The sequence below is a fragment of the Capricornis sumatraensis genome, chromosome 4, assembly GCF_032405125.1.
Source record: "Capricornis sumatraensis isolate serow.1 chromosome 4, serow.2, whole genome shotgun sequence".
Taxonomy (NCBI): Eukaryota; Metazoa; Chordata; class Mammalia; order Artiodactyla; family Bovidae; genus Capricornis; species Capricornis sumatraensis.
In genome coordinates, this window is record NC_091072.1 from 77,139,106 (window position 1) to 77,163,929 (window position 24,824).

General features: G+C 58.0%; 1 protein-coding gene across 1 annotated transcript; it reads left to right on the top strand.

The window, feature by feature from the left end:
* Positions 1-1,364: 1,364 nt before the first annotated feature.
* RAPGEF3 (Rap guanine nucleotide exchange factor 3) lies at positions 1,365-22,893 on the top strand. Its single transcript, XM_068969714.1, has 28 exons — positions 1,365-1,448; positions 1,908-2,120; positions 7,796-7,849; positions 7,937-8,043; positions 8,243-8,364; positions 8,508-8,676; positions 9,256-9,340; positions 9,666-9,726; positions 9,813-9,889; positions 10,070-10,216; positions 10,728-10,840; positions 11,123-11,211; positions 11,509-11,587; positions 11,775-11,925; positions 12,006-12,088; positions 12,828-12,867; positions 15,594-15,675; positions 15,945-16,091; positions 17,911-18,008; positions 18,377-18,502; positions 18,589-18,770; positions 19,034-19,124; positions 19,263-19,313; positions 20,199-20,286; positions 20,615-20,679; positions 21,125-21,179; positions 21,275-21,346; positions 22,327-22,893. The coding sequence occupies exons 1-28, from the start codon at positions 1,443-1,445 to the stop codon at positions 22,443-22,445; spliced, it is 2,772 nt and encodes a 923-aa protein (XP_068825815.1). The 5' UTR covers positions 1,365-1,442; the 3' UTR covers positions 22,446-22,893.
* The last annotated feature ends 1,931 nt before the right edge of the window (positions 22,894-24,824 follow it).

Below are 24,824 nucleotides of genomic sequence, written 5' to 3' on the forward strand. Positions count from 1 at the left end.
ATGCCAGTAAGACTGAGTCTGAATTTAAGGGGCTGGAATTTACATTTGATAAGCTCCTGTGAAGGCTTTTAAAGACACATTGAAATTGAGGTTTTAATCACAATGAAAATCCACACCCACACCCCCAAGGGACATGGTATGTTAGAGATGTGCCTTCCTAAGTCCAGGCAGGCTCAGCTGCAGAGGGAAAGGGACACTGATGGGGCAAAAAGAGGGTGCGTTCTAGAAAGCCGGGGGCGGGGCGCGCGACTCCTTCCAAAACCCTCACTGAAGAATGGGACCAGTTACGCCGCTGGCGCCGGGGGAATAGCTGACCCGGAGCCACTGTCTCTCTGCCGCCTCAGAAGCAGAAGGGCGAAGAGGGGGCGCCGGGCCACCGACGCGGCGGTGGGAACTGAGGCCCGGGAAGGCGATGGCCCTCCACTCATAGCCGGCCTGAGACTCCGGAACCGCGGGGCGGGGGGGCAGGCCTTCTAACCCCTCCTCCCAGAGCTCGGCCCCGACTCCAGCCCCCACCGTCCGCGAGCGCCGTCCTTCCATTCCAGCCTCGACTTCCCCACCCGTGCCGGGGGTGTGCGTGCGCGTGTAGGGCGGGGAGAAGGGGGCGGATGGGGTGCATGCACAGGAGCGCTGCGGTGGGAGGCTGGGCAGCGGGATTCCCTCCGGGAAAATGGCCCAGTCCCTCCCCCAGCCTGTTCGAGACCCTGAACCGAAACAGGAGGCAGGGCGCCCCCGGCCGGGAAGCGGCCCCAGCCCGGATTTCCCTCCCGGGTGGGGCCGCAATGACTCACCCCCTTCCCCCCCGTTTCCTTGTTTGCGTTTCTCTTCCCGGCCGCGTGGCGGCCCTATCCCGCAACCCCTACCCCAGCAGCCCCGCCGCCGCCGCCGCCGCCGCCCCCGGGCACACACTCCCAGGACGCTACGGCCCCCGGGGTTTCTCGAGGCCAAGGTTCCCGCCAGCTCCGGGTACCCTGCGCTCCGACTCCGCCCTGCCGGAGCCCGCCCCCTCCCCTGCCCGAGTGCGGGGCGCTTCCTCCCCGCCCCCTCCAGTCGGCCCGGGAGGGGAAGGGGGCGGGCCGCGCAGGGGGTGTGACAGCTCCCGCCCGGATCAGTGCCAGCTGCAGCCTCGCTTCAGCGCCCGGTGCCAGCTGGCTCTTTCGTTTGGGACGGAGGGGAGGCTCGGGGTTCCTTGTCGCTGGGGGCGGGGGTGACGTTGTCCCCCCACCAAGTCCCCAGTTCTCCCCCAACCCGAGAGGAGCCTTTCCACCCAGCCTGGCTGGGGCTGCCTTGGAAGCGGCTCCAGCTACGAATTGGTCTGCTCACTTCGCCTGGGACTTACAGGCCGGGGGCACACAGTGGCTCGTTGTGGGGCGGGCGGGTGCTCCCGCCACCCCTTGCCTTCTGCTAGAGCCTGCACGGCTGTGCGAGCTTGAAGGAAGAACATGAAGGTGGGTATGGTGGGGTGGGGGCAGGGGAGGAAGCTGACACGGTGGGGGAGTTGGGGTGGGAGACAGAGGCTTGGTCAAGGGTGAGGAAGGAGGAGAAAAGAAGAGTTTGAGCTGAAACTGCGTTTCTCGGGGATCCAGGGAGTCCACAGCTCCATTCTGGGAGTTGGTGGAGATCCCTGCAGGTCCATGGTCGGTGGGGTGGGGCAGAATTCCAAAGAAGGGCCAGATCTCTGGTATGCCGCCGCCGCCGGCTGGAGACCCCTAAGTGAGCCAGACCGGCAGGCCCCAGTGAAGGTCTTCCTGTCCCTCCCCCGGCTCCTGGCAGGGGCGCAGCACCTCCGCCTGACCAGTCCAGAGGATTCGAAGGAAGTGCTTCTGCGTGGGGCGGCCGGGCCGTGCTTTGGTCCAGCTGCCCCGGACCCAGCCTCATGGCTGTCTGCCGTCCTCTTCCCATCACAGGTGGGCTGGCCAGGTGAGAGCCGCTGGCAGGTGGGCCTGGCTGTGGAGGGCGACTCGATTCTGGGAGCACCGCCGTTGGGAGGCCTCCCGGACGTGGTGCCGGAGGGGACGCTGCTCAACATGGTGCTCAGGAGGATGTACCGGTCCCGAAGCTGCTCCTACCAGCTGCTGCTGGAACACCAGCGCCCCAGCTGCATCCAGGGGCTGCGCTGGGTGAGTCCCATACCCTTCCCCGGCCAGGGCCCAGCCCCCCTCGGCTGGAGGGGGCCCAACTGGGAGGGCGACCATGCTGTTGGCAGTCCAGCTTGCTCTGCGGGCATGGGGGATACACTTGGGGTGGGCAGCCTGGCTGCAGTGTGGGTGGCTCACACAACTGCGTTGTGCATGCGTGTGGTGCCCAGTCCCCCTATTCAGGCATGTGGCGAAGGGGAAAAGAACTTGTCACTTCCGCGTGGCTTGAGTTAGGTGCTCGTGTGTTCTTCAGGTGGGGGTGGGAGACGTGTGAAATACAGCGGTCAGGTCAAGTGCTGGGGAGGTAAGCTTGGTACTATTCTTTAAACATCACCGTGGCAGCATTCTCCTTTAGTGAGGACTGAACTGCGTGGAGTCTGTGTCTTGATCTGGGGTGAAATGGTCATGTGAACATTGCTTGGCATCTGGCTTAGAGGGACTCAGGGGAGAATTATGAGAAGTTTGGAGACTGTGAGATGAACGGAGCTCCCTTTGCCAGTGAAGAACATCTCTGGAGCTGCAAGAATGAGGGAAAGAGAAGTGGGGAGGGGGGACATGGTGGATGGTGGGCAGGATATGGTTGCAGGATCCAAAACATCAGGGAAGTTCTCCCCAACCACCCAGACTTAATAATTGAGTTTCTTCACCTGAGCTCTGGTATGTGTCTGTGACATGTGTGCAAGTAGGTATGGGGAGGGCATAGGGGCAAAGGGGTGGAGTTGGATCAGGTGATGGAGTTGGGAGAACCCGTCTCTTAGGAGCATTCTTTTGAGTAGAATGACCACCACCTTCTGCCTCCCTCTTCCTACCTCACCCATTTATATATTTACCAAATATAGCCATTTATATTTACCAAATGTACCAAAATATGAAGCTGAGTTGAGAAAACCAAGGCCCACCAAGATAATGGGGTCCCCCTTGCAATGGGAAGTGAGAGGAGAATCTAGGTGTCAGTCCCCAGCTGTCCTCCATCCCCTCCCTCCCTGGGTCTTACTGAGAAGGGGCCGCATGGGCCTGGGTCCTGCTGCAGATGGCACTTTGGACGGAGCAGGGGAGCCATGGTCTTTTGGGGCTTAGCTGTCTGTCCCTCCCACCCCCACTCCCAGACCCAGCCCCACCCCAGGTCCCTGGCAGTAGCTATTGCTTGCAGCCAGTGGGCTGGAACCCTCCCTCCCTCCTTCCCTCTCAGGCTATAATTACTTGTGCATTTCCTGTCCCTTTCCTAGCTTGTAGAGGCTAGGTGGGGAATGGGGGGAAGGTCAGGGGCCAGGACAATGAGGTCACTGGAGGATCCCCTGGGACCCAAAGTAAGGGAGAGAGTGGAGGAGGCTGCCAGGCTGTCTCCTGACTCCTTCAGTCCCAGAATTGGAGGGCTGGTATGTGAGGGGAGGCCAGAAAGGTGGGGGTGAGGACCAGTGGAGTGAGAGATGGAATCAGAGGGACAGAAACAAGGCCCCTCCCCCACCAGGTGTGTGTGCATGAATTGAGGATTAGAGGGAACTTAGATTGTTAGGGCTTGAGGCAGGGGCCACATCCTCTCCTGAGGACCGTCTCTGGGGAATAGAGGTGAGGTGGTTTCAGCCCATTGTGTCTATGTTTAGGAGACTCTGGGTCCCTGTGAAGCTATTAATTCTCACCTCTGGGATGATGCCTTTGGCTGAGGGGGCTCATGTGAGGGAACAAGGGTCTGGCAGGGAATGTGCACACACAGGGTGATGGGTGGGTGTTGTAAGGAGGTGGAGCCCAGCGTCCCAGGAGGACAGTGCTGGGAGTTAGGCAGGCCATGGCCACCTTTAGAAAACTGAGGGGGAAATCCATCAACCTCCTGAGGCCTGAAGAGAGCACTTTCTGTTCCCATTAGACCAGAACAAGAGAAAATTAAAGCGGGTTACAGCAGGAGACCCTGAGGTTTGATACAGAAAGGACTTAACAGCCATGGCAAAGTTGATGCTGGAATAGGATGGAAGAACGTCTGCTTTGATAAACATTAGGGGTACATGAGATCTTATCGGATGTCTGGGAGCCAACACAGAAACCAGTCTATCTAGAGGCAGGGGCAAGGTCAGGATGACCTCTCGTGGGTCCCCTGAGCTTAGAGAACCCTGAGATGCTACTCTTTGAGTGACTGTTTTAGGAGAGGTGTCTCTATTCTCTAACTCAGAAAACATGCTTTCATTCAACCTGTCCAAATGATGGAAATAGCTAGTGTTTGTGCAGTATTTATATCCAAAGTGCTATTATGAGCTTTAATCACATCAAATAATCTCACAGAAGCCCTGAGAGATAGCTACTAACGCCATCATTTCATTTTATAGATGCGAAAGCAGAAGCCCAGAGAGGCTAAGTGACAGTCTAGGGTTACATAGCTGCTAAGGGACAAGCTGGGCTTGGGTCCGAGACAGTCTGGCTGCAGAGTTCAAGTTTGTGGTGTATATTCTCTTGCTACAGAAGGTACCACTGACACTCCAGAACCTCACCCTGCTTCATGCATCCTTTCCCAGTCCCATCGCACACAACCCTGGCCTGAGACCCTAGCCGTAGCCTAAGGGAACTGGTCTGACGAGTCCCCATGTGGCTGTCTGGCTCTGTGCCTGCCCCTCCAGTGTGACTCTGACACTCAGTGACAGGGAGGGGGGTGGGGCAAGCCATGATCCTGTGCAGGGAAGCTAACTAAGACCTCTTCTTCCACCCTGAGTCCTTCTTGTCCAAACCTGACAGGAGGCGGTGGGTGAGGGCCTCCACCCCTGCCCATACCAGCCGCTGCTTTCTAACTGAGAAGCCCCTAAGCTGACACTCAGGGTCATCAGATCAGGTACAGCATCAGTCAAAGTACAGCATGTCTTGCACCGTGTCCAGGTGATAGCTGCCCATCATGAAGGAAGAGTTATATTAAGTTACCATTGAGTAAGTAGTTACTGCAAACCAGGCATGGCTTTGAATGCTCCATATTATTAATTAACTTATTTGATCCTCAAAATTACCCTATGGGATAGGTACTATTGCCACCAACCCCATGTTATAGATGAGGAGGCTGAAGCACAGAGAGCTTTATAAGCAGCCCAGGGTCACACAACAAGCTGGTAGCGGGGAACCAAGATTTGAACCCAGGCACCTGACTCCAGAGCCCACACAGCTGACCGCAGCCCCTGAATAGCACCCCCACCATGATCCCAGGAGGTCCCCATGCATAGGAACACGGCAGGGGTTCAGAGGGACTGTGATGACACAGATAGGGAACTTCGTCTAACCCAGGATTGTTCAGACTTCCCTGCCAGCGGAACATTCCTGAGGACAGAATTTACCACTTCTGCGTCCATCGCGCACAGTGGGGGAGGGCCAGCACCATGGAGGTGCCATGGGAGATGGCAGGGCTTAGTGGCTAAGATCATGGGCTTTGGAATCAGATGGGCACAGGGTGAATTCTGGTGCCCCTATTTACCAGCTTGAAAAGGGCAGGTTACATAACCTCTGTGCCTCCTTTTCTCTAGCCAGGAAACAGGAGACAAACACCTACTTCTGGATCAGTGTTGGTAACAATTGTTCAGTAGGATCGTACATTTCTAAAAAGTTGTGTGACTCTGGGCAAGTTACTTCATCTCTCTGGGCTCCTGCTGCTTTTCTTGGAAAAATAAGGGGGATGCCTTCAGGTCTCTTCCTCAGCTCTGATGGGCCAGTGTTCCAGCTCTGAGCCTCCTGCACGTCCCCTGGGGCAGGACAGGAAATGGTTGAAGCGAGGCCTGCGGATCCGAGATCTGAGTCTTGCCCAGCCTGGCCACATGACTGGGCACCTCCCCTCCTGATGTGCCCTCTAGGGTCAGAATAATACCAGGAAGGGAGTGTGTGCTGGAGCTTGGGTCCTGGACACCAAGGGGCTTTGGGGGGACTGGGGCCACCTGCGTACTCTGACATGAACAACAGCAAGTCATTAGCACTCGGCACTGTTTGTTCCAACACAGGAGGCTGGCCGGGTAGCATTCCTGCCCTTCCTCCCTCCTTGGCTCCTCCTTCTCTTTCCCTGTCCTATTGCTGAGTCTCCAGGGCCATGTCTGGCCCTAGAATGGGCCTCATGACTAGGGTAAGTATACCTTTGGGACACCTAGCAACTTCCGCCCGGCACTGGGCCAGGCGTCTACGCATGTTGGACCTCAGGCCTCTGCCCAGTGCACAGTGGGAAGATGCTGGGACCAGGGGAGAGGGCTCTGGCCCCAGGCCAGGTCCTCTTCAGGCCCTGAGTGCTGATAGGGAGGCATTGCAGAGAAGGAAGGGGAGGGAGAAGAAACAGGCAGGTGTACTGGGTGGAGTGAGACCAAGAATGTGAGCACTTCTGGAAGGGGCTTGAGTTTATCCCTGGCTGTCTGGCTATGTGTCTGAGTTACCAGGGCACATCACCTCTAGAGTTTTGTTTCCTGATAAGTCAAGGAGGACTGACCTTGCCTGCTCTGCCTACTTCCTGTCTGATCCCAGGCCAGAATACTGGACTGGGTAGCCTTTCCTTTCTCCAGGGGATCTTCCCAACCCAGGGATTGAACCTAGGTCTTCCGAATTACTGGCGGATTCTTTACCAGCTGAGCCACAAGGGAAGCCCATTCTCTATGAAGTCAGATGAAATCACGAGAAAGACCTGCTGTATGAACTGTGCAGTGCCTGCCTTTGGGAGGCTCCTAAAGGGTAGAGCATCCTGCTCAGGGGTGTTCATGAATTCCAGTCCTCAGGTGGTAGGAGAGGAGCGTGAGAGGCTTTTATGGCCGACATCCCAGGGCGAACAGGCTGGCGAGTCCTGCATGGCCTGATGGATGCCAAGGGCAGGGAACCTCGTTCACCAGTGATTCTACATAAACCCCATTTCCAGAGCCATCCCATGTTCTGCCAAGACTGACTCACGTTTGCAGGGCTAGGGACTAGCAGCAGCATCTCGGAGAATAAAGGGCCTTCCAGCAGGCCGCCGGCGCTGTGCTTCACAGATGAGTAATGATAACTAACGTGCACACACAACTGCATGTATATGCCAGTCATTGCTTTAAATGTTTGATCTTTATTAACTCACATAATCCTTTCCAAAGCTTGAGTTGTTATTATGAATGTTTTATAGATTTATAGGCAGGGAGAGATTAAATCATGTATTCAGGGTTACATAGGAGCAGGGACTGGAATCCAGGAGTTGGCTCCAGGGTTTGTGTCTTTAACTACAAGGCTGCACCAAGGTCCACAGAAGGCAGGAGGTTTGTCCATAGTCCTGTGACCGGGGACCGACCCTGGTTCGGCATCAGGCCGTGGGTCTCCGGACCTCTTGAGCTGCTCACTTCCTGGCCTTCTTATCTCATGTCCCCATGCTCCCTCAGGTCCACTGTGCCCTCCCCTACACACTGAATTACCTGGATGCCTGGGCACACTGGGCGCTGAGGAAGCAGAGCCTGGACCTTATCCCTGGGGATGCGCTGATGGCGTCATGAAGACACGGGTCTAGTAATAGGGCTGCAGGGTGGTGATGAGGCAGATGCCTGGCATATGGGGGGTTGCCCAGTGAGTATTTGTTGAACCGTTAGCTAAATGAATGCTTGGAGTCAAGAACTGGGCCGGGGCTGGGAGTCATGGTGGAGGGGCCTGAGAGCTGGGTTTCAAGGCCTGGCACTAACACTCAGACTCCCCACTGCCCTCAGACGCCACTCACCAGCAGCGAGGAGTCCCTGGATTTCAGCGTGAGCCTGGAGCAGGTATGAGTCCAGAGGGGTGGGGCTGCGAGGGGGCCCGCACGCCTGGACTCAGGGCTTGAGCCAGCTAGCTGTGCCTGCCTCTTCCAGGCCTCCACGGAGCGGGTGCTCAGGGCGGGAAAGCAGCTGCATCGACACCTCCTGGCCAACTGCCCCAACCTCATCCGAGACAGGAAGTACCACCTCCGGCTCCACCGGTGAGTGGCGGCCCTGGCTGCCTCCTCGCCCGCCTCCCCGCCACCCCCAGCAGTTTTCTCTCCTTTTCACTCTGCCCAGGCTCTGCACCCAGCCTTGCTGCTAGCTCTAGAAGGTGCTGTTCGGATGGACTTCCTCCCTCCCCGCTCTCCCTCCTGCCATCTGATCTCCTTTCCCTGCCCTGTCCCCTTCTCCTCCCAGGCAGTGCTGCTCCGGCCGGGAGCTGGTGGATGGGATCCTGGCCCTGGGGCTGGGCGTCCACTCCCGGAGCCAAGCCGTGGGTATCTGCCAGGTGCTCCTGGATGAAGGCGCCCTCTGCCACGGTGAGCCTGAGCCCCGGGTGGGTGGGCACCCAGTGCCAGGCAGTCCTGGGGAGCAGGCCTGTGCCGGGCATCTCCATGGAAGCCTCATACCTATGTGGCCTCAATTTCCTCTCCTCCCCCTCGCCTGGGCCTCTGCCCCGCAGTGAAACACGACTGGGCCTTCCAGGACCGAGACACCCAGTTCTACCGTTTCCCGGGGCCGGAGCCAGAGCCTGTGGGCGCCCATGAGCTGGAGGAGGAGCTGGTGGAGGCTCTGGCCCTCTTGTCCCAGCGGGGGCCTGATGCCCTGCTCACGGTGGCGCTTCGAAAGCCGTAAGTGGGCAAAACCCCGCTCTCAGACTCCGTAGTTTCCCCTCTGAGGGGGAGTGAGCCCCGACTTCTCCCCGACCTCTCGTGGAGGGATAGAACCCTGGCTGGACCCGAGGCCTGAGCTCTGGTCTGCACCTGCCACGGACATGCTGTGTGATCTCGAGCCCTCCTGCCCCCTCTGAACCTGGTCCTTCCTCTGTAACTGAGGCCATGGGGCCTGTGGCCTCCAGGGACCCTGCCCCCTCTGAGAAGCACCCGTGGCCAAGACAATCATGGCAGGTCTGGGTTCAAATTCCAGTTCAACTGGCTACTAGCTCTGTGTCCTTGGGTCTCTGCTGGCCAGCTTCCTCTTTTGTCAAAGGATAACGATAGCCCACATCATGGGGTTGTTGTGAGGGTGGAATGAAGTCATATGTAAAGTACTTGGCCCAGCGTCTGGCACATGGTGTGCTCCCATCAAAGGCTGGCCCGTTATTGATGAACAGCCACCGCTGGGGCCCCGGCCAGCCCAGGCTGAGTGGGTGCTGTGGCTCCCCACACCTGGCTTGTTCATCACTTCTTCCTGGTCCCCTGTGCCCGCAGCCCTGGTCAGCGCACAGACGAGGAGCTGGACCTCATCTTTGAGGAGCTGCTGCACATCAAGGCGGTGGCCCACCTCTCCAACTCGGTCAGCCCCTGACCCCGCCCCACCTTGCCCTCCCCCAAACCTCCCTTCCTGTGACCCCTGCTAGGCCAGAAGACACGCCCCTCCCCTTCCACCCGTGGCCTGGATGCTTCAGTCTAATGTCTTGTCCCCGGCATGGCATCCTTGTCTGAAGGTCCTTCTGGCTCTCTGTGCCCATTTCTTCCCCTGCTTTGTCTCCTGCCGAATCCCAGGTCACCTGACCTCATCACAGCTCTGTCCCCGAGTATGCGTGGCTTTGGACCTAACCTCCTTACCTGGCCCCTCGTCCCTGGACTCGCCTCTCTGACTCTCGTCCCCCTGCCCACAGGTGAAGCGGGAGCTGGCTGCAGTCCTGCTCTTTGAACCGCACAGCAAGGCAGGAACTGTGTGTAAGTCCTGCCTGGACGTGGGCAGAGGCCACAGGGAAGGAGCGATGGGTGCCGGGGGCATGTCTGATTCTTGCTGCTTCTCTCAGTGTTCAGCCAGGGGGACAAGGGCACCTCGTGGTACATTATCTGGAAGGGATCTGTCAACGTGGTGACCCATGGCAAGGTGAGTCTTCCCCCATGCCCAGCCCCTGGGGCAGAGCTGGTCTCTGGTCCTTGTCCTTGTGGGCAGTGCCTTTAATGGACCCAAGGCTGCCGGCCTCTCAGGTCTCCTCCTGCTTCGGTGGCTCTGGGTCTGTCCCGGTGAGGGCTGGGGGGCTGGGCTGTAACTCGGGCCTGGCTGCAGGGCCTGGTGACCACCCTGCACGAGGGAGACGACTTTGGACAGCTGGCTCTGGTGAATGATGCACCCCGGGCAGCCACCATCATCCTGGGAGAAGACAACTGTCATTTTCTTCGCGTGGACAAGCAGGACTTCAACCGTATCATCAAGGTGCTGCTGCTGGGGGTGGGGAGGGCAGGGACATGTGTCTGGAGAAGGGGTGTGGGGCAAGGAGTAGGGACCAGACGGAGACTTTAAGGAGTAGGGAGAGGTCGGAGGTGGAAACCTTGGGGATGATGGCTGGAGGAGGGAGCCCATCTCTGAGTGTGTGAGGAGGTGCGTGGCTTGCTGAGGAGGCTCAGTGAGCCGTGGGAGACCAGGGGTGAGGTTACAGAGGGGTGGGGGTCTGGGGTGCAGGGGGAGGCAGCGTAATGGAGAGTGGGGTCCACAGAAGGAGCACTGGGAGGGACAGGGTGGAGGAGGGGCTCAGGCTGGGGGAGAGGCAGCTGTGAGGGACAAATCTAAGGTCGTGGGTGTTGACTAGGGCAGGAGAAGGGTTGTGGGTCCTTGTGGGAGCCTTGTGGGGCTTGGAGTTTGGAATGGGGGAGGCAGGGGGAGAGGCCCTAGAATGGGTAAAGGAGTTGTGGTATGCATTGAGCACTGGGTGTGGCTTGTTCTCCAGGACGTGGAAGCAAAGACCATGAGGCTGGAAGAACATGGCAAAGTGGTGTTAGTGCTGGAGAGAACCTCTCAGGGCACCGGCCCTTCCCGTTCCCCAACCCCAGGCGGGAATCGGTAACACGCCCGCCGTGCTCCCCCTCCATACCACCTCTCTTGCCCAGCTTCTCTCCTTCTGTTTCCGGGGCTTTACTCCCTTCTCTGTGTCATACACCTGCCCGCAGTGGGTGGAGAGACTTCCAGGGATTAAGATGCATCCCCCGAGTCCTCCCTCCACCACATGGGGTGGGGAAAGGGCTGGCAAATAGGGATGAGTGATATGATTGATTCTTGATGTCTGCCCCAGCTGCGGGAGGGGGAGTCTGGGCTCAAGTGCTATGGACCGGCTGTTTCTGCCAGGTATACGGTGATGTCTGGCACCCCAGAGAAGATCCTAGAACTTCTGTTGGAGGCCATGCGGCCTGACTCCAGTGCTCATGACCCAACAGGTAGGGGCAGGAGACACCCTGCCTGCTTTCTGACTCAGAGGGTGGTCAGCACCGCCTGGGAGAGGGCCAGGCACCCTGCATCTGACCTCATCGGGTGCTCGATTGGTCTCTTTGGTCAGCTGGCCAGAAGTTTCCGTTTCTGTGTTCTTGGCTTGTGTAGGAAGTGCTGTGACAGGGACAGGGTGTCGCTGCTCCCTGGCCTGTGGCAGGGTTGGTAAAAGGGGTGCCCCGGTTGCGCATATACTTGAGCTCAGGAGACTCGACTGCTGAGTCCCTCACCTGTCCCCTGCCTTACAGAGACGTTCCTCAGTGACTTCCTCCTGACCCACAGTGTCTTCATGCCCACTGCCCAGCTCTGTGCTGCCCTCCTGCACCAATATCCTTCCAGCCCTGGGGGTGAGGATGGTGTGTGGAGTGGGGAGGGATCCCCCGAAGCATGGCTGTACTGAACCCTCCAGGCCCAGCCCATTCATGGGCTCCGGGTGTCCTGCCCTTCCTGTGCCTGTTCCTGAGGGTGGTGGGTGGTCCTGTTGGACACTGTGGTTCCCTTGACTGGGACCCACCTTCCACGCGGAGCCCGCGGGGGGCAGCGAGCAGGAGCGCAGCTCCTACGTCTGCAACAAGAGGCAGCAGATCCTGCGGCTGGTCAGTCAGTGGGTGACCCTGTACGGCCCTACGCTCCGCACCGACCCTGTGGCCACCAGCTTCCTCAAGGTACCTGGGAGCCAGGAGGGGCTGGGCCGGGTTGCCCGGGGTGGACACGGGGGGTCTCAGTGAACCTTGGCTTCCCCCAGAAACTGTCGGACCTGGTGAGCAGGGACGCCCGGCTTAGCAACCTGTTGCGGGAGCAGTGGCCAGAGAGGCGGCGACACCACAGGTGATGCTTTGGCTCAAGGGAGCTTGTCACGGGCGGGCAGGACAGGCTGTGTGGCAGGAGCTGGGAGCACCGCCTTGGGGGGCAAACACGTGGCTTCAATCCAGCCTGCAGCCCTGCAGCTGCGCCGCCCTGAGCCCGTCACCCCACCCCCAGGGCTCCTGCTCCTGGCTGTAAAACCCTGTGCTGTGCTCACTTGTCTAGTCCTGCTCATCTCAGCGAGTGTTCTCACCGGCTGCACACCCTCCCGTCACGCGTCCGCCCGTGCTCAGGCAGCCCACAGTCACTTGTGTGTCATCCTCCCACTGCCCTGCACGCCTGCTCTGCTCACTGGCTCCTGTTTATTGCTGAGCACCCTTGGTGCCAGCTCCCGCCTGCTCTACCCAATTTCCCAGCCTTTACCTCATGCTCCCAGACCTTCCCGCCCTCCCAGGCCTCCTGTGGGGGCAGCTGGGGCTCGGGGAGAGCTCACGTGTGGCCTCCCTGACCTGACACCACACCGGGTCCCTTTCTCCCTTGAGCTCCTTCCCTCCCCGATAGCCTGGGAAAATCGTAGGATCCTGGGGCTGGATTTCAAGTTGTGCCTGTTCTGGGTCATCCTCTCCAAGTCTGCCCACCTCTGAGCCTCTGGTGACGGTGGAGGGAATCCAGAGCCTGGTATCCTTCTGCACTTGAGCCTGCATCGTCCTGCCTGCTGGGGGACCCTGCCCCCAGTCTCACCTCCCTCTCACTTGCTCTACAGGTTGGAGAACGGCTGTGGGAACGCGTCTCCTCAGATGAAGGTGTCTGACCAGAGTGGGCTCCTCATGCCTCTGCCGGGTCCCTGCTTTCCCCCTCCTCCAAGGACCTCCAGGCCCCTCTGCATGGGAAGGTCCCCCCAAAACACAGGCACATCCTTGGTCTGGGATAGGTGATCATGGAGCTCGGGCTGCGTGTGACACTGGGGCTGGGCCTTGCAGGAGACAGAGGTCTAAGGTCACTGCTCCCCACCCCCACAAGGGGTTTATTCCATCTGGTCATGCTCACGTGCAAGCTAAGTTGCTTCAGCTGTGTCCAACTTTTTGCGACTCCATGGACTGTAGCCCGTCCGTCAGGCTTTTCTGTCCATGAGATTCTCCAGGCAAGAATACTGGAGTGGGTTGCTATGCCCTCTTTCAGGGGATCTTCCTGGAGATCTTCTCTGACCCAGGGATCGAACCCACATCTTTTATGTCTCCTGCATTGGCAGGCGGGTTCTTTACCACTAGCACCACCTGGGAAGCCCCCTCATGCTCACAGCTCGAGCCAGTTAGCAGTTCCCGCCTGGCAGGTGAGGGGTGGTGCCTGGAGGCATCTCGGAAACCCCGGGGCTCCTGGGGGCCAGTGCCATCCCCAGCAGTGGGCTGGGAGAGGAAAGTGGGAGGAGTCCTGAGTGGAGTGAGATTCGAAGAATGGGGTGGGGAGGATTGGGAAGGTAGGTTGGGGCCGCCTGTGGAGACTCACAGTGAGAATCACATCCAAGTGCCACATCTGGGCCTGCAGGGCCAAGCTGGCTCTCCCACCTCACCCTGCCCGCTTCTTCCTCTTGACTCCTTCTCTGCTGAAGGTGAAGCTCCCTCCCTCCTCCGTCTCCTGCCCCCACCAGCCGGCCCCTCCCATCTCCCTGTGAGAGTCCCTCCCAACTGGCTCACTGGCTTCTCTCCACGGGGGTCCTCAATGGTTTTCCTCAAAGCCTTGTCCTAGTGGAATTGTTTTCTTTGTTTAGCTGTCTCCTTGCTAATTGTCTGCTGGTGACCCTCACGGCCCACTAGAATGCTGGCTCCATCCCTGAGGGGCCTTCACCTCTTGCTGATGCTCAGTGAAGAGCAGGCGGCATGCCTTAGGTGCCAAGGATGCTGTAGGTGGTTGGGAGAGCCACCCTGGCCTCGAGGGGCTCACAGGGAAGTGAGGGACGGAGCTACAGAGCAACCTCATGCTGAATAAGGACAAAGATGGGGTCTCTGGAGGCAGGAAGGAAAGCGCTGAAAAGGAAAGTGTCCGGGTCAGGGAGAAGTGGCTGCTGGAACCGAGAGATGCAGGGAGAGAGGATGGAGGGAGAAGAGGCTGCAGGCAGGTGTGGGGAAGGAAGCCTGCCTCCTGATGGAGCCTGGGGGGCCAGAGCAGGTGGGGCCCTGTGGGCCCTGGCCTTTGTCCTTTGAGCTTTGCACGCCATTGGAGGTGTTTGAGCCCAGGATTGACAAGATGGGATTTGTATATTGAATAGGTCAGTTGGGGAGCCTGAGCTTTATTCAGCAGACAATGGTGGCCTGGACGCTATGATAGGAAGCTTAATCTGGCTCTGGTCAGGCAGATGGGAGTGGGAGGGAGGAAGGGACCCGAGAGGCAAGGCTGGCGGAGAATAGCTGCGCTGTTGTAGTAGATAAGGCGTGAGGCGATATGGGCTGGTGGATCTGGGGATGGCCTGGGCTGCGGAAGGGGGAACACAGAGACCCTGGAACTAGATGATACTCTGTGGGGAAGTGGGGGAGGGGAGCAGGGGGGAGCAGGAGCCTTGAACCCAGGGGAATGGCCAGAAGAGTAGCCTGGGAGGTGGGATGAGGGGATCCGAGAAGTGTGTCGAGTTTGGGGTGATGCAGCACAGATATGGAAGACCCTGGAGGCATTTGAGACCAAGGTCTGCAAGAGAATTCAGTGCCCAGTGGTATGGTTTTAAGAGTCTTCCATATGCTGGGGGTGGAGAGAGAGGGGCCATTGGTACGTGATGCTGGGAGGAGCCCGGAGGGGAGTGCAGAGCTTTGGCAATCCAGGGAAGAACCATGGACCAAGGTCTAAACCTTGTCTGCCCCTTTCAGAGTTGGGAGGAGGAAAATAGTACAAAATCTGGAAAGAATAGTCGGTAGGCAGAGGAGCTGTGTGAGGGAGGCCTTTAGGCAGTGGGGGCCCCCAAGAGCCCACTGTGGTGGGGCCTTGGAGGAAGCGTTATGGGGCAGCTAACACAGTTGAGTGTTGTGGACAAGAGCATGGGGGAGGGGGAGCGGGGGGGGCAGGTTTAGGATTTTAGGGCCACTTAGCAGCTGTGCTGCTTTGGGTATGTTACTTAAGCTCTCTGAGCCCTCACTGATTTTATCTGTAAAATTTTATCTGGGGATAATAATATTTTGTCAAAGGGCTTTTGTGCATATTTAGATACTTAAAATAAGCATATGGAAAATAGCAAATGGTAGCTGAAGGAGGAAAAGACCAGGATCAACAGCTACATTGTGTTCATATTAGAGAGGCTCTGGACCCATTTGGCAGAGGGGGTAACACGCATATACAGGGGCACAGACTCATTCTGAGCTCTGCTCTGTCTTCCCCGGCAGCCTCGGTCCCCAGGTCCCCAGCGCCTTACCTGTCCCGGGTTTGCGGGACACGCAGATCCCTTAGGTGGTGTGTGTGCTGTGCGGGACCCACGCTCCGGGTGACAGGCCCCTCCCTGTCCCTGCATGCTCTCCTGTGTCCTCTGGTCCTTACTTCCTCTCCTTCTCAGGCCCGGAATGTTCCCGTTTGGCTCCCCAGCCAGGATGAACCTCTCCCCAGCAGCAACTGCACCATCAGAGTTGGGGACAAAGGTTGGTGGTCTGAGTCAGCCAGGGCAGAGCTCGAGCCCTGCTCTCATCACCTGGACTTCGGGGTGCCTGGCCCAGATGGCATGTTGTGCTCCTCGGGGCCTCTGTTTCAGGCTTCCCCCTTGCTCACCTCAGGCTCTCCCACCTGCCTGCCCAGGCTTCTCCTTAGTGCTGTTGCCCCCCATCCTTGAGACCCTCCCTCCCTCCCTCCCTGCTGGGGCGGGGAGACCAGGCAGCTTCCTCCCACAGTTCAGTCCCATCTTCCTCTCCAGTTCCCTACGACATCTGCCGGCCAGACCACTCCGTGCTAACCCTGCAGCTGCCTGTGACGGCCTCAGTGAGAGAGGTGATGGCAGCGTTGGCTCAGGAGGACGGCTGGACTAAGGGGCAGGTGCTGGTGAAGGTCAACTCAGCAGGTGGTGAGTTGTGTCTCTGGGTAGGGTGGCCCCAAGGGAGGGGGGCCCCCTCAGAGCTGTGCCCACCCCCTGAATTAAGATCATCACCATCTCTGTCAATGTTAACAGTAGTTAGCATTTATGGGAGGCTTATTACATCTTACTTATACATATTACGCATAAGTCTGGTACAACTCTTTGTGACCCCATGGACTGTAGCCCACCAGGCTCCTCTGTCTGTGGACTTTCCCAGGCAAGAATACTGGAATGCGTTGCTATTTCCTGCTCCAGGTGATGGGCACAGACCCAGGGACTGAACTTTCGTCTCCTGCTTGGCAGGTGGATTCTTTACCACTGAGCCACCAGGGATGCCTGACATTATTACCATGCTTACACATTTATTTAATCCTAATAGCAATCTTATGAGATAGGTACTTTTATCCTGTTTTCAGACAAGGAAACTGAAACTCAAATGGATACAGTGATTTTTCCCAGGCTCACCCCTTGAGTGCATAGGCAGACTTTGAATTTAGGTAGTTGCTCATTTAGTCCATCAACATCTTTGAGGGTCATCTATGGGCCAGCAGCATGTTAGGAGGCAGAGGTACTGTGGCAGGTAAGATGAGCAGCTTGATGATTAAGAGCCTAGACTGTGGACTCCCAGACCCACTGCTTACTGAGTATATGTTCCTGCCCAAGCTGTTTGACCTCTGTGAGCTTCCATTTCCTTGTCTGTTGAATGGCCACTGTAACTACCTATCACCTAGGACTGCTGTGGCTATTAAATGAGCTACTGTGTTTGAAGCTCTTAGATTGGGACCTGGCATAAAGTTGGTGCTCAGAGTATGGCAGCATGAGGATTATTAAGACCTGCCTTTAGAGAACTTGGGACATTAAAAACCACTGTTATCCATGAAAGACACAGCATGGGTATGACAGCGGGAAACCAGGGTAAGCAGCTGGCCATCCAGAGAATAATGGCAAGGAGTGGCAGGGAGACCAGCAAAGCCTCCTTCAGGAGGGAGAGATGATGAGGGCACCGGTGCCTGTGTGCTCCTCTGGGAAGCACTGCCCTCTGGTGGCCATGTGGCAAGTTGCAGTTGTCCAAACCCAGTGTTAATTGAGACCCTATATGCCATGCTGTTTAGAGCACTGATTGTTTTGATGGACACCTATGTCAGTAATCAGTATTTTATTACAAACTCCCTTATTTGTGTATATTTTCTTGCAAGTCACATACATACGTTCCTACACTGTTGCTACGTGATCATAGAGCAATACACAAAGCAAATGCAAAACAGGTAAGAAAAATCAATATAAGTGCTAATATTTTTTTCCTGGACGCATGGAATGGTCTTGTGTACCTTACTTTGGAGGCTACTGGTCTAGGGACTGAGGACTCAAACATGACTGAAAACACAGTCCCAGTCCACAAGAGCTGATGAAAATCCACACGAAGATTTCTGTAAGGCATTTCCCAATTTTCAAAGGGCTTGTATATGTATCATATCCTTATAGCCACTATTTATATCAGTGACTTCATTTGACTGATGAGTAGTCACGGGAAATCTTGGTGTCTGCTTTTGAGAAAGGAGGAAGCTGGGACTCAGGGAGGCTCCAGCGTTGCCCAGTGTCAGCCTGTCTCACCAAGACTCCTCTTTCATTGTCCTCTGGCCGTGCTACCGCTGTGCGTGTGTGGGCATGCACACCTGTGCATTTAGAACGCCTGCCTAGGACTCCAGTGCCGCTACTGGGAGACCTCTTCCAGCCTCCACCCCGCCCCCGGTTGCTCCCTGGCCTCCTTCTCTGTCCCCACCCAGCACAGCCTCTGCTCTCTTCGCAGATGCCATTGGCCTGCAGCCAGATGCCCGTGGTGTGGCCACATCCCTGGGGCTTAATGAGCGGCTCTTTGTTGTCAACCCACAGGAAGTGCACAAGCTGGTAGGGCCAGGCAGGGCGCCAGGGCCCCGGGAAGGGCTGTTTTGGGTGGGTGCTAGGAGGGGGCCACATGGAAAGGAGAGCAGGGCTTGGCTCTGGCTGCTCCTAAGGAGGAAGAGAGAGGATTGGGCCTCAGCCGATGGAGGAAGTCACAAGGGGAGAACTGTTGGGAGCTCTCAAGTGGGAGAGGGGCCCCAGCACTGGGGAGCTGTCAGGGCATGCCTCCTTGGGGAGCCCCTCCACCCCTGCAGCACCTCTGCCCTCCTGATGTTCCTCCAGCCCTGGGCACAGACTTTTGGCCCCAGACTCTCTCCTCCCACCATGCCCCCTGGACCCCCCAGGCAGCCCTCTGAGCACCCTTCCACCTGCAGACCCCACACCCTGAGCAGCTGGGGCCCACGGTGGGCTCTGCCGAGGGGCTGGACCTGGTGAGCACCAAGGACCTGGCGGGCCAGCTCACGGATCATGACTGGAGCCTCTTCAACAGCATCCACCAGGTGCTGAGGCAGAGCGGAGGGGAGGAGTGGGCGATGGGGACGCCCCGCCCTGTGTGCTGACCTCGCAGTGCTTCCCCCCTGCCCAGGTGGAGCTGATCCACTATGTGCTGGGCCCCCAGCACCTGCGGGACGTCACCACCGCCAACCTGGAGCGCTTCATGCGCCGCTTCAACGAGCTGCAGTACTGGGTGGCCACAGAGCTGTGTCTCTGCTCCGTGCCCGGCCTACGGGCCCAGCTGCTCAGGAAGTTCATCAAACTGGCAGCCCAGTGAGTGCCGGCGGGCTGGGTGGCAGAGCCCCATGGTGCCTTTATTTAACCCTCCGATCTGTGGTCGGAGTGCGGCCAAGTCTCCCACCCTCGTGCCTGCCTAGGGCCCCTGGAGCCCCCGCCTCCCCACACCATACAGCTCCAGTCCCTGCAAGGGCAGCACTGGCCTGGCCGGGTCTTGTGCTGTGGCTTGGGGGTGGCGTGGGGGTGGGGCTCTGTGTGTGGCTGCTTCCCCTGAGGGTCTCTGGGTCTTCTGTTCACAGCCTCAAGGAGCAAAAGAATCTTAATTCCTTCTTTGCCGTCATGTTTGGTCTCAGCAACTCAGCCATCAGCCGCCTGGCCCATACCTGGGAGGTGAGTGCCATCTGCTGGGTGGGTCAGGGCCTCCCCACCTCAGTCCTGAGTCAGGCCCCTGCCTGACCTGGGCGTCCTGGCTGGGAATGGGGCCCGCACCTCAGAGCAGTGACAGCCTCGCCTGCCTCTCCTTCACAGCGGCTGCCCCACAAAGTCCGAAAGCTCTACTCAGCCCTCGAGAGGCTGCTGGTGAGTGCTCCCCGCCCCCGCCACCCTGGCCCAACCCCCGGCTTCTTCCCCACAGCACCCCTGCCTGTCCTTGGTCACTTTCCGGGCTTCCAACCCTGGGTCAGGGCCTGGTTCCCTTTGGCCTGTAGCTCTGGGGGGCTGGCTGAGAAATGCAGTGTTAGCACTATGGGGGTCTGTGTATTGTATTATATGCCTCAGCAGGTGTATAGGGGCCCGTGTGGCATTTGCTGTGGCATTTGCTGGCCCTGGGGTCTGAGGTGCCAGGGGACCACCAGGGGAGCGCTGACCTGCCTCAGGACCCAGGAAGCAGGTCTTGACCCAACTCCCATGGTGTTCTGGGGTCTGTCAGAGGCCCCTCAGGAGACTCAAGGAGCCTAGGCCAAAAAACGAGGCAAGAGTTGAGGAGCTGAGCCCTCCACTCCTGGGAATTGTAGCAGGGGTAGCAAAAGGTGTATAGCTTTCAGGAGAGAACTCGTGCAGGCTGCTTTCATTAGCAAGGCTCCAAGAGCTCCTGAGGAAAAAATTCTCCTCCTGGGGCTGAAGAAGTTTAAAGGGGTGTACCCACTAGAGAGAGAGGGAGAGAGGGAGAAACAGGGGCAGAATAGTTTTCCGGGAATCCTCAGAGCCCCTGTGACAATGTCCATGAGTGTCTGGGGGCTAACTGGAGGCCAGGAATCCACGTCGTGCAGCCCGGCATCACAGCTCCAGGCCCTCTGCCTGCCGCACAGCCTGCCTTGGGGAGATCTGGGGCCGAGGGGAGGCTAAGCTCCAAGGAGTGCGCGCACGGCCTCTCCTTGGCGGGTGGGCATTTGGTTATGCTGTGGCATGTAGTAGGTCATGGTGTGCGGGACCCTCCCTCTCTCACTGTGGCTTCTTCCCTCTCAGGACCCCTCGTGGAACCACCGAGTGTATCGTCTGGCCCTCACCAAGCTCTCCCCTCCCCTCATCCCCTTCATGCCCCTTCTTCTCAAAGGTAAGGGCACCAGTGCCTGCCACCCTGCTCCCATCCCATCCGTCCCTGCCCCAGAGTGTCCACCTGACCCTCTGGGTGATTCCAGTGTGCCAATGCCCTGGGGCCACAAAGGTGAACTAGGAGTTCACCAGATAGAAGCAGAGTTAACACATGCAGACATTAGATGGCTGATGACATGAGGCCTAAGAGATATAAAGAAATTGCTCCAGGAGGTTCGCAGGGAGGAAGACGGCCATGTGGCGTCCCTGTTATTGGTCCCTCACCTTTCCTTGGCTGCTGGGAGGGGAAGGAGTTTGGGGACCTATGAGCAAAGCCCATCTCTTTGCAGACATGACCTTCATCCACGAGGGAAATCACACATTGGTGGAGAATCTCATCAACTTTGAGAAGATGGTGAGTCCAAGGAGAGCGGGTGTCTGAGGCTAGAACAGGTTGGAGGCTGTGACGATGGCTTCGGAAGGGGCGGGGGTTGGGAGACGGTCCAAAGTTGTTCTCAACAACATAAATATGAAGACTTCCTTTAAAATAGCCCCTGCCTTACTCCATTGCATGCCCTCAGAGGATCTGGTCTCCACCAGGGAGTGGTGGGGTGATGGCCTCAGCTATCTCGCCCTTCAACCAGAATCCCCTCCCCACCAGGCCTCCTCCTCTCTAAGCCCTCCCTTACTTCTGTCTTCCCAGTGCCTGGTTCCCGCTGGGTCTTTGGGTGAGCTGGGGTGCAGTAGGCACAGCCCCATCTCCTATAGCCGCTGGTGCCTAGGAGCATTTCAGCTGTCCCCTAGGCCAGGCCAGGGCCCCGTTCCTCATATCAGGTCTCATGTCCTTGCTTGACCCCCAGAGAATGATGGCCAGAGCTGCACGGATGCTACACCACTGCCGAAGCCACAGTAATGGTGAGAGGGCAGATCCCCGGTGGGTGCCCCTGAGTGATGTCCCCTGCAAGGCACCAACTTGGTCTCCTCTCACTGACTCCCTCCTCACCTCCCAGTGCCTCTGTCACCACTCAGAAGCCGAGTCTCCCACCTGCACGAGGACAGCCAGGCGGTCAGGGTTTCCACATGTAAGTGAGGGCAGGGGTGGGTGCTGACAAGCTGGCCATGGCTGGCTGGCACTTACAGGCACATCCATACATGAAAGGGCTTCCCCGGTGGCTCAGATGGAAGAGAATCTGCCTGCAATGAGGGAGACCTGGGTTTAGTCCCTGGGTTGGGAAGATCCAGTATTCTTGCCTGGAGCATCGCATGGCCAGAGGAGCCGGGCGGGCTACAGTCCATGGGGTTGCAAAGCACGATGGTGATAATGGTTCATAACAGCTGTATGAAGTAGGTAGAGTGTTATCCCCACGTAAAGGTATACAGTGGGCTGGGGCCTTGAAAAAACGGGTGGAAGCCGAAATGAGGTAGAGCTGGTTAGATAAGCAGTTAGACAGAGCTGGGACCCACACACTCCTACTCCAGACCTGTATTCTTTTAATTGGCCTTCAGTTTGTGTGAAATGGGATTAGTCGTAATCCACAGTTCATACCACATCATCATCATTATCTTACTTTATGTATGTATCTATTCTGAAAATAAGATGAGCCTTTCTGGACCCAAGCCAAGCTTGAGCACACTGACAATAATTTCCATCTCCCTAGTGGTGGTCCCCTTTCCTGTTCCCTTGCCCCTCCCCACCCAGGGAAACCACTATGCTGAATTTTGAGTTACCCATTTCCTTGTTTTTAAAAAATAGCTTTATCGTGTGTACATATAATTAAATATACATATACATATATCTTTAAAATATCTCATATGTATATTATGACAACAAAATATTCTTTAGTTTTCACTGTTTTTGAACTTAGTAAAAGGGGTATGAAGCTGCATACAATTTGGGGCCCGTTTCACTGTGCTGTTCTGTCCCAGATGGGGGGTGGGGTGTCTTCCAGATTGGCTGTGGGAAGCGGCAGGCTGGGTGGCCGAAGGTAGGAGGGTCGATTTGCCTCTTGGAAGGGGGAAAGGTGGGCTCTGCAAAGTGCTGACCGCCCTCCCTGCCCCCCAGGCTCGGAGCAGTCCCTGAGCACCCGGAGTCCCGCCAGCACCTGGGCTTACGTCCAGCAGCTGAAGGTCATCGACAACCAGCGGGAACTGTCCCGCCTCTCCCGGGAGCTGGAGCCGTGAGGAGGGCCGGGGCTGGAGCAGACACTGGCCGCCCGCAGAGCCCGGGGCTCGCCGGGCCAGGAGGCCCAGGGGCTGGCCGAGCCAGGCAGGGCTCTCCAAGGACTGGACCTGAGGCCCGGGAGCGGGCAGCGTGGAGGCACCCGTCCCCCGCGATGACTGGCGGCCACGAGGACCTGCGGATGGAAGGAGCCGGGGCCCAAGGCCACGGAGTGGGGGGCAGAGAGGCCCTGGAGTGAGCGGGAGAGCAGCGCGTTTTCTCTCTTTGTGTTCAACAGAGAGCTCTCCACAACAGGATTTTCCCAGATTCTGCGCCTCATGGCTCTGTTGTCCAGCCGTCTCTGGCCCCTGGGGTGTGTTTCCCTGGTGGGCTGAGCGTCTGCACGCGTGGGGAGGCAGCGGCTGGAGGCAAGGAGCAGCAGCGCTTTTGTTTCCACAGCCTGGGCGATAAACAGCTGGGTGTGGTCAGGGCTGTTTGTCCAGGAGCGGTGGCCCCTGAGGAGCTGTATTGTTACCCTAAGTGCACAGAGGCTGTGTTCTCCAGCCAGCCCCTGGGGGCGGGGCAGGGAGGGCCAAGCCCCGCCCCCTGCCCGGGGTGGTCTCGGACCCGGCAGGGCTCCATGGCTGACTGCATCCAGGCCACAGCCCCCTCCGTCACAGGGGCTGTGGGAGCCTGCAGCCCTGCGAGGGGCTGGTCCGAGTGGCCCTCAGCGGTCCACGGCGGTCGGAGAGGCTGCTCCTTCCTCCCCTCCCACTCCACTTCCTGCCTTCTGCCTCCGGCCGCTGGGTGGTGCTCTGAGCGGAGGCAGTGATGCAGAGGCCGAGGCTTCCGGGAGTCACATGTCTCATCGGTGATGAGTGGGCCCGTCAGCTCTGTCGGTTTTGAGTCCTCCACATCTCCCCTGGTAACCAGCCACACGTGAGGACCCTCCTGCACTGGGACCCTTACATAAGGAAATTCCAGGTGGGACAGCCCTCTCTGCTCCCGTGGCCTCGAGCCTTGGCAGGGTGAGGTGCACTGTCTGACCCTGAGAGGGACTCTCAGCCTTGGCGATGCCCTGGTGCAGGTTCTGAGTACCAGGGCCCTGGGGCGTATGGAGGAAGCGGGCCCCACACCTGGAGAGGGGAGGCAGCTGGCACATGCGCAGGGGCTCAGGGTGAACACCCCCTTCTTCCCTCACCGCTCTGCTGCCAGATCTCATCCCTGAGGTCATGGACATGCACTGGCCTCCAGAAAGGGTCAGAGCTCTTGGCAGGAGGCAGCCCAACTGGGGGATCATACCTCAGGTTTCTAAGTGAATCCGAGCAAGTCAGTGAACAGTTCACCTCCATTTCTCCATTTGTCAGATGGGTGTGAAGATCCCAGGTCCCCTGTTAGCGACAAAAAGGTAAACGGCCTCTCTGCCTCTGCAGCTGAGGTGACAGCTGAGGACTGCCCCATGTCCACTGCCTGTTGGGGGCAGCGTCTCCTCAGAGGAATTAGGGGAGCCCACTCCCCAGGGAGAGCCTGGGATGGAGCAGATAGCAGGGTAAGTCAGTGCCCTTACCCATGGGTGGAGATGGAAGACCCAGGGGCATGGAAGCTTCCAGAGCTGAGTAATCATGACATGAGGTGTGGACTAGGTGAGTCAGGACTCCAGGGCCTTTCTTGTCTCCTAAACTGTGTCAAAGTTTCGGCCAAGTCCAGACCAGCCAGCTGGACGGCTCTTATGCATCCTTTCAGACCCAGGGGAGACCAGCCCTGTGACAAGGAGTGGAAACCAACCATGGTGGGCATCTTCCATCGGCATTTTTCTTTTTCTTCCCTGTGGTCACACCCATGTCCCCAAGGAGCTTTGGCAGTGCAGGAATCTCCTTTCTGCCTCAACTGCCTGGCCACCTCCAGCTGCCTCAGTCTCTGGGGCAGGACACCTTTTGAGCTGGTCTGGGAAGGCCTTGCCAGGCTAGACCCTGCCTATAAATATCTCCTTCCAGGTGGTGCAGCAATAAAGAATCTGCCTGTCAATGCAGGACACGAGAGATGCAAGTTCAGTCCATGGGTCGGGAAGATCCCCTGAAGGAAGAAATGGCTGCTCTAGTATTCTTGCTTGGAAAATTCCAAGGACAGAGGAGCCTGGTGGGCTACAGTCCATGGGGCCTCAAAGAGTCAGACATGACTGAGAATGGCACAGCAGTCCCTCCTTTTATTTTGAAATACTGTGGGCTTGGTAGGGCAGTCCTACCTATGAGACAGGCGGTTATGGCCTCCTGGAGCAGACCACCCAGCTAGGGAGACTGATGCAGAAGGCCGGCAGAGGGGAGGAGATGCCACAGAGGGCAAGTCCAGAGAGCAGTGGATGCTTGGGGCCATGGGATCTCACTACTTGCCCCTAAGCACTCAGG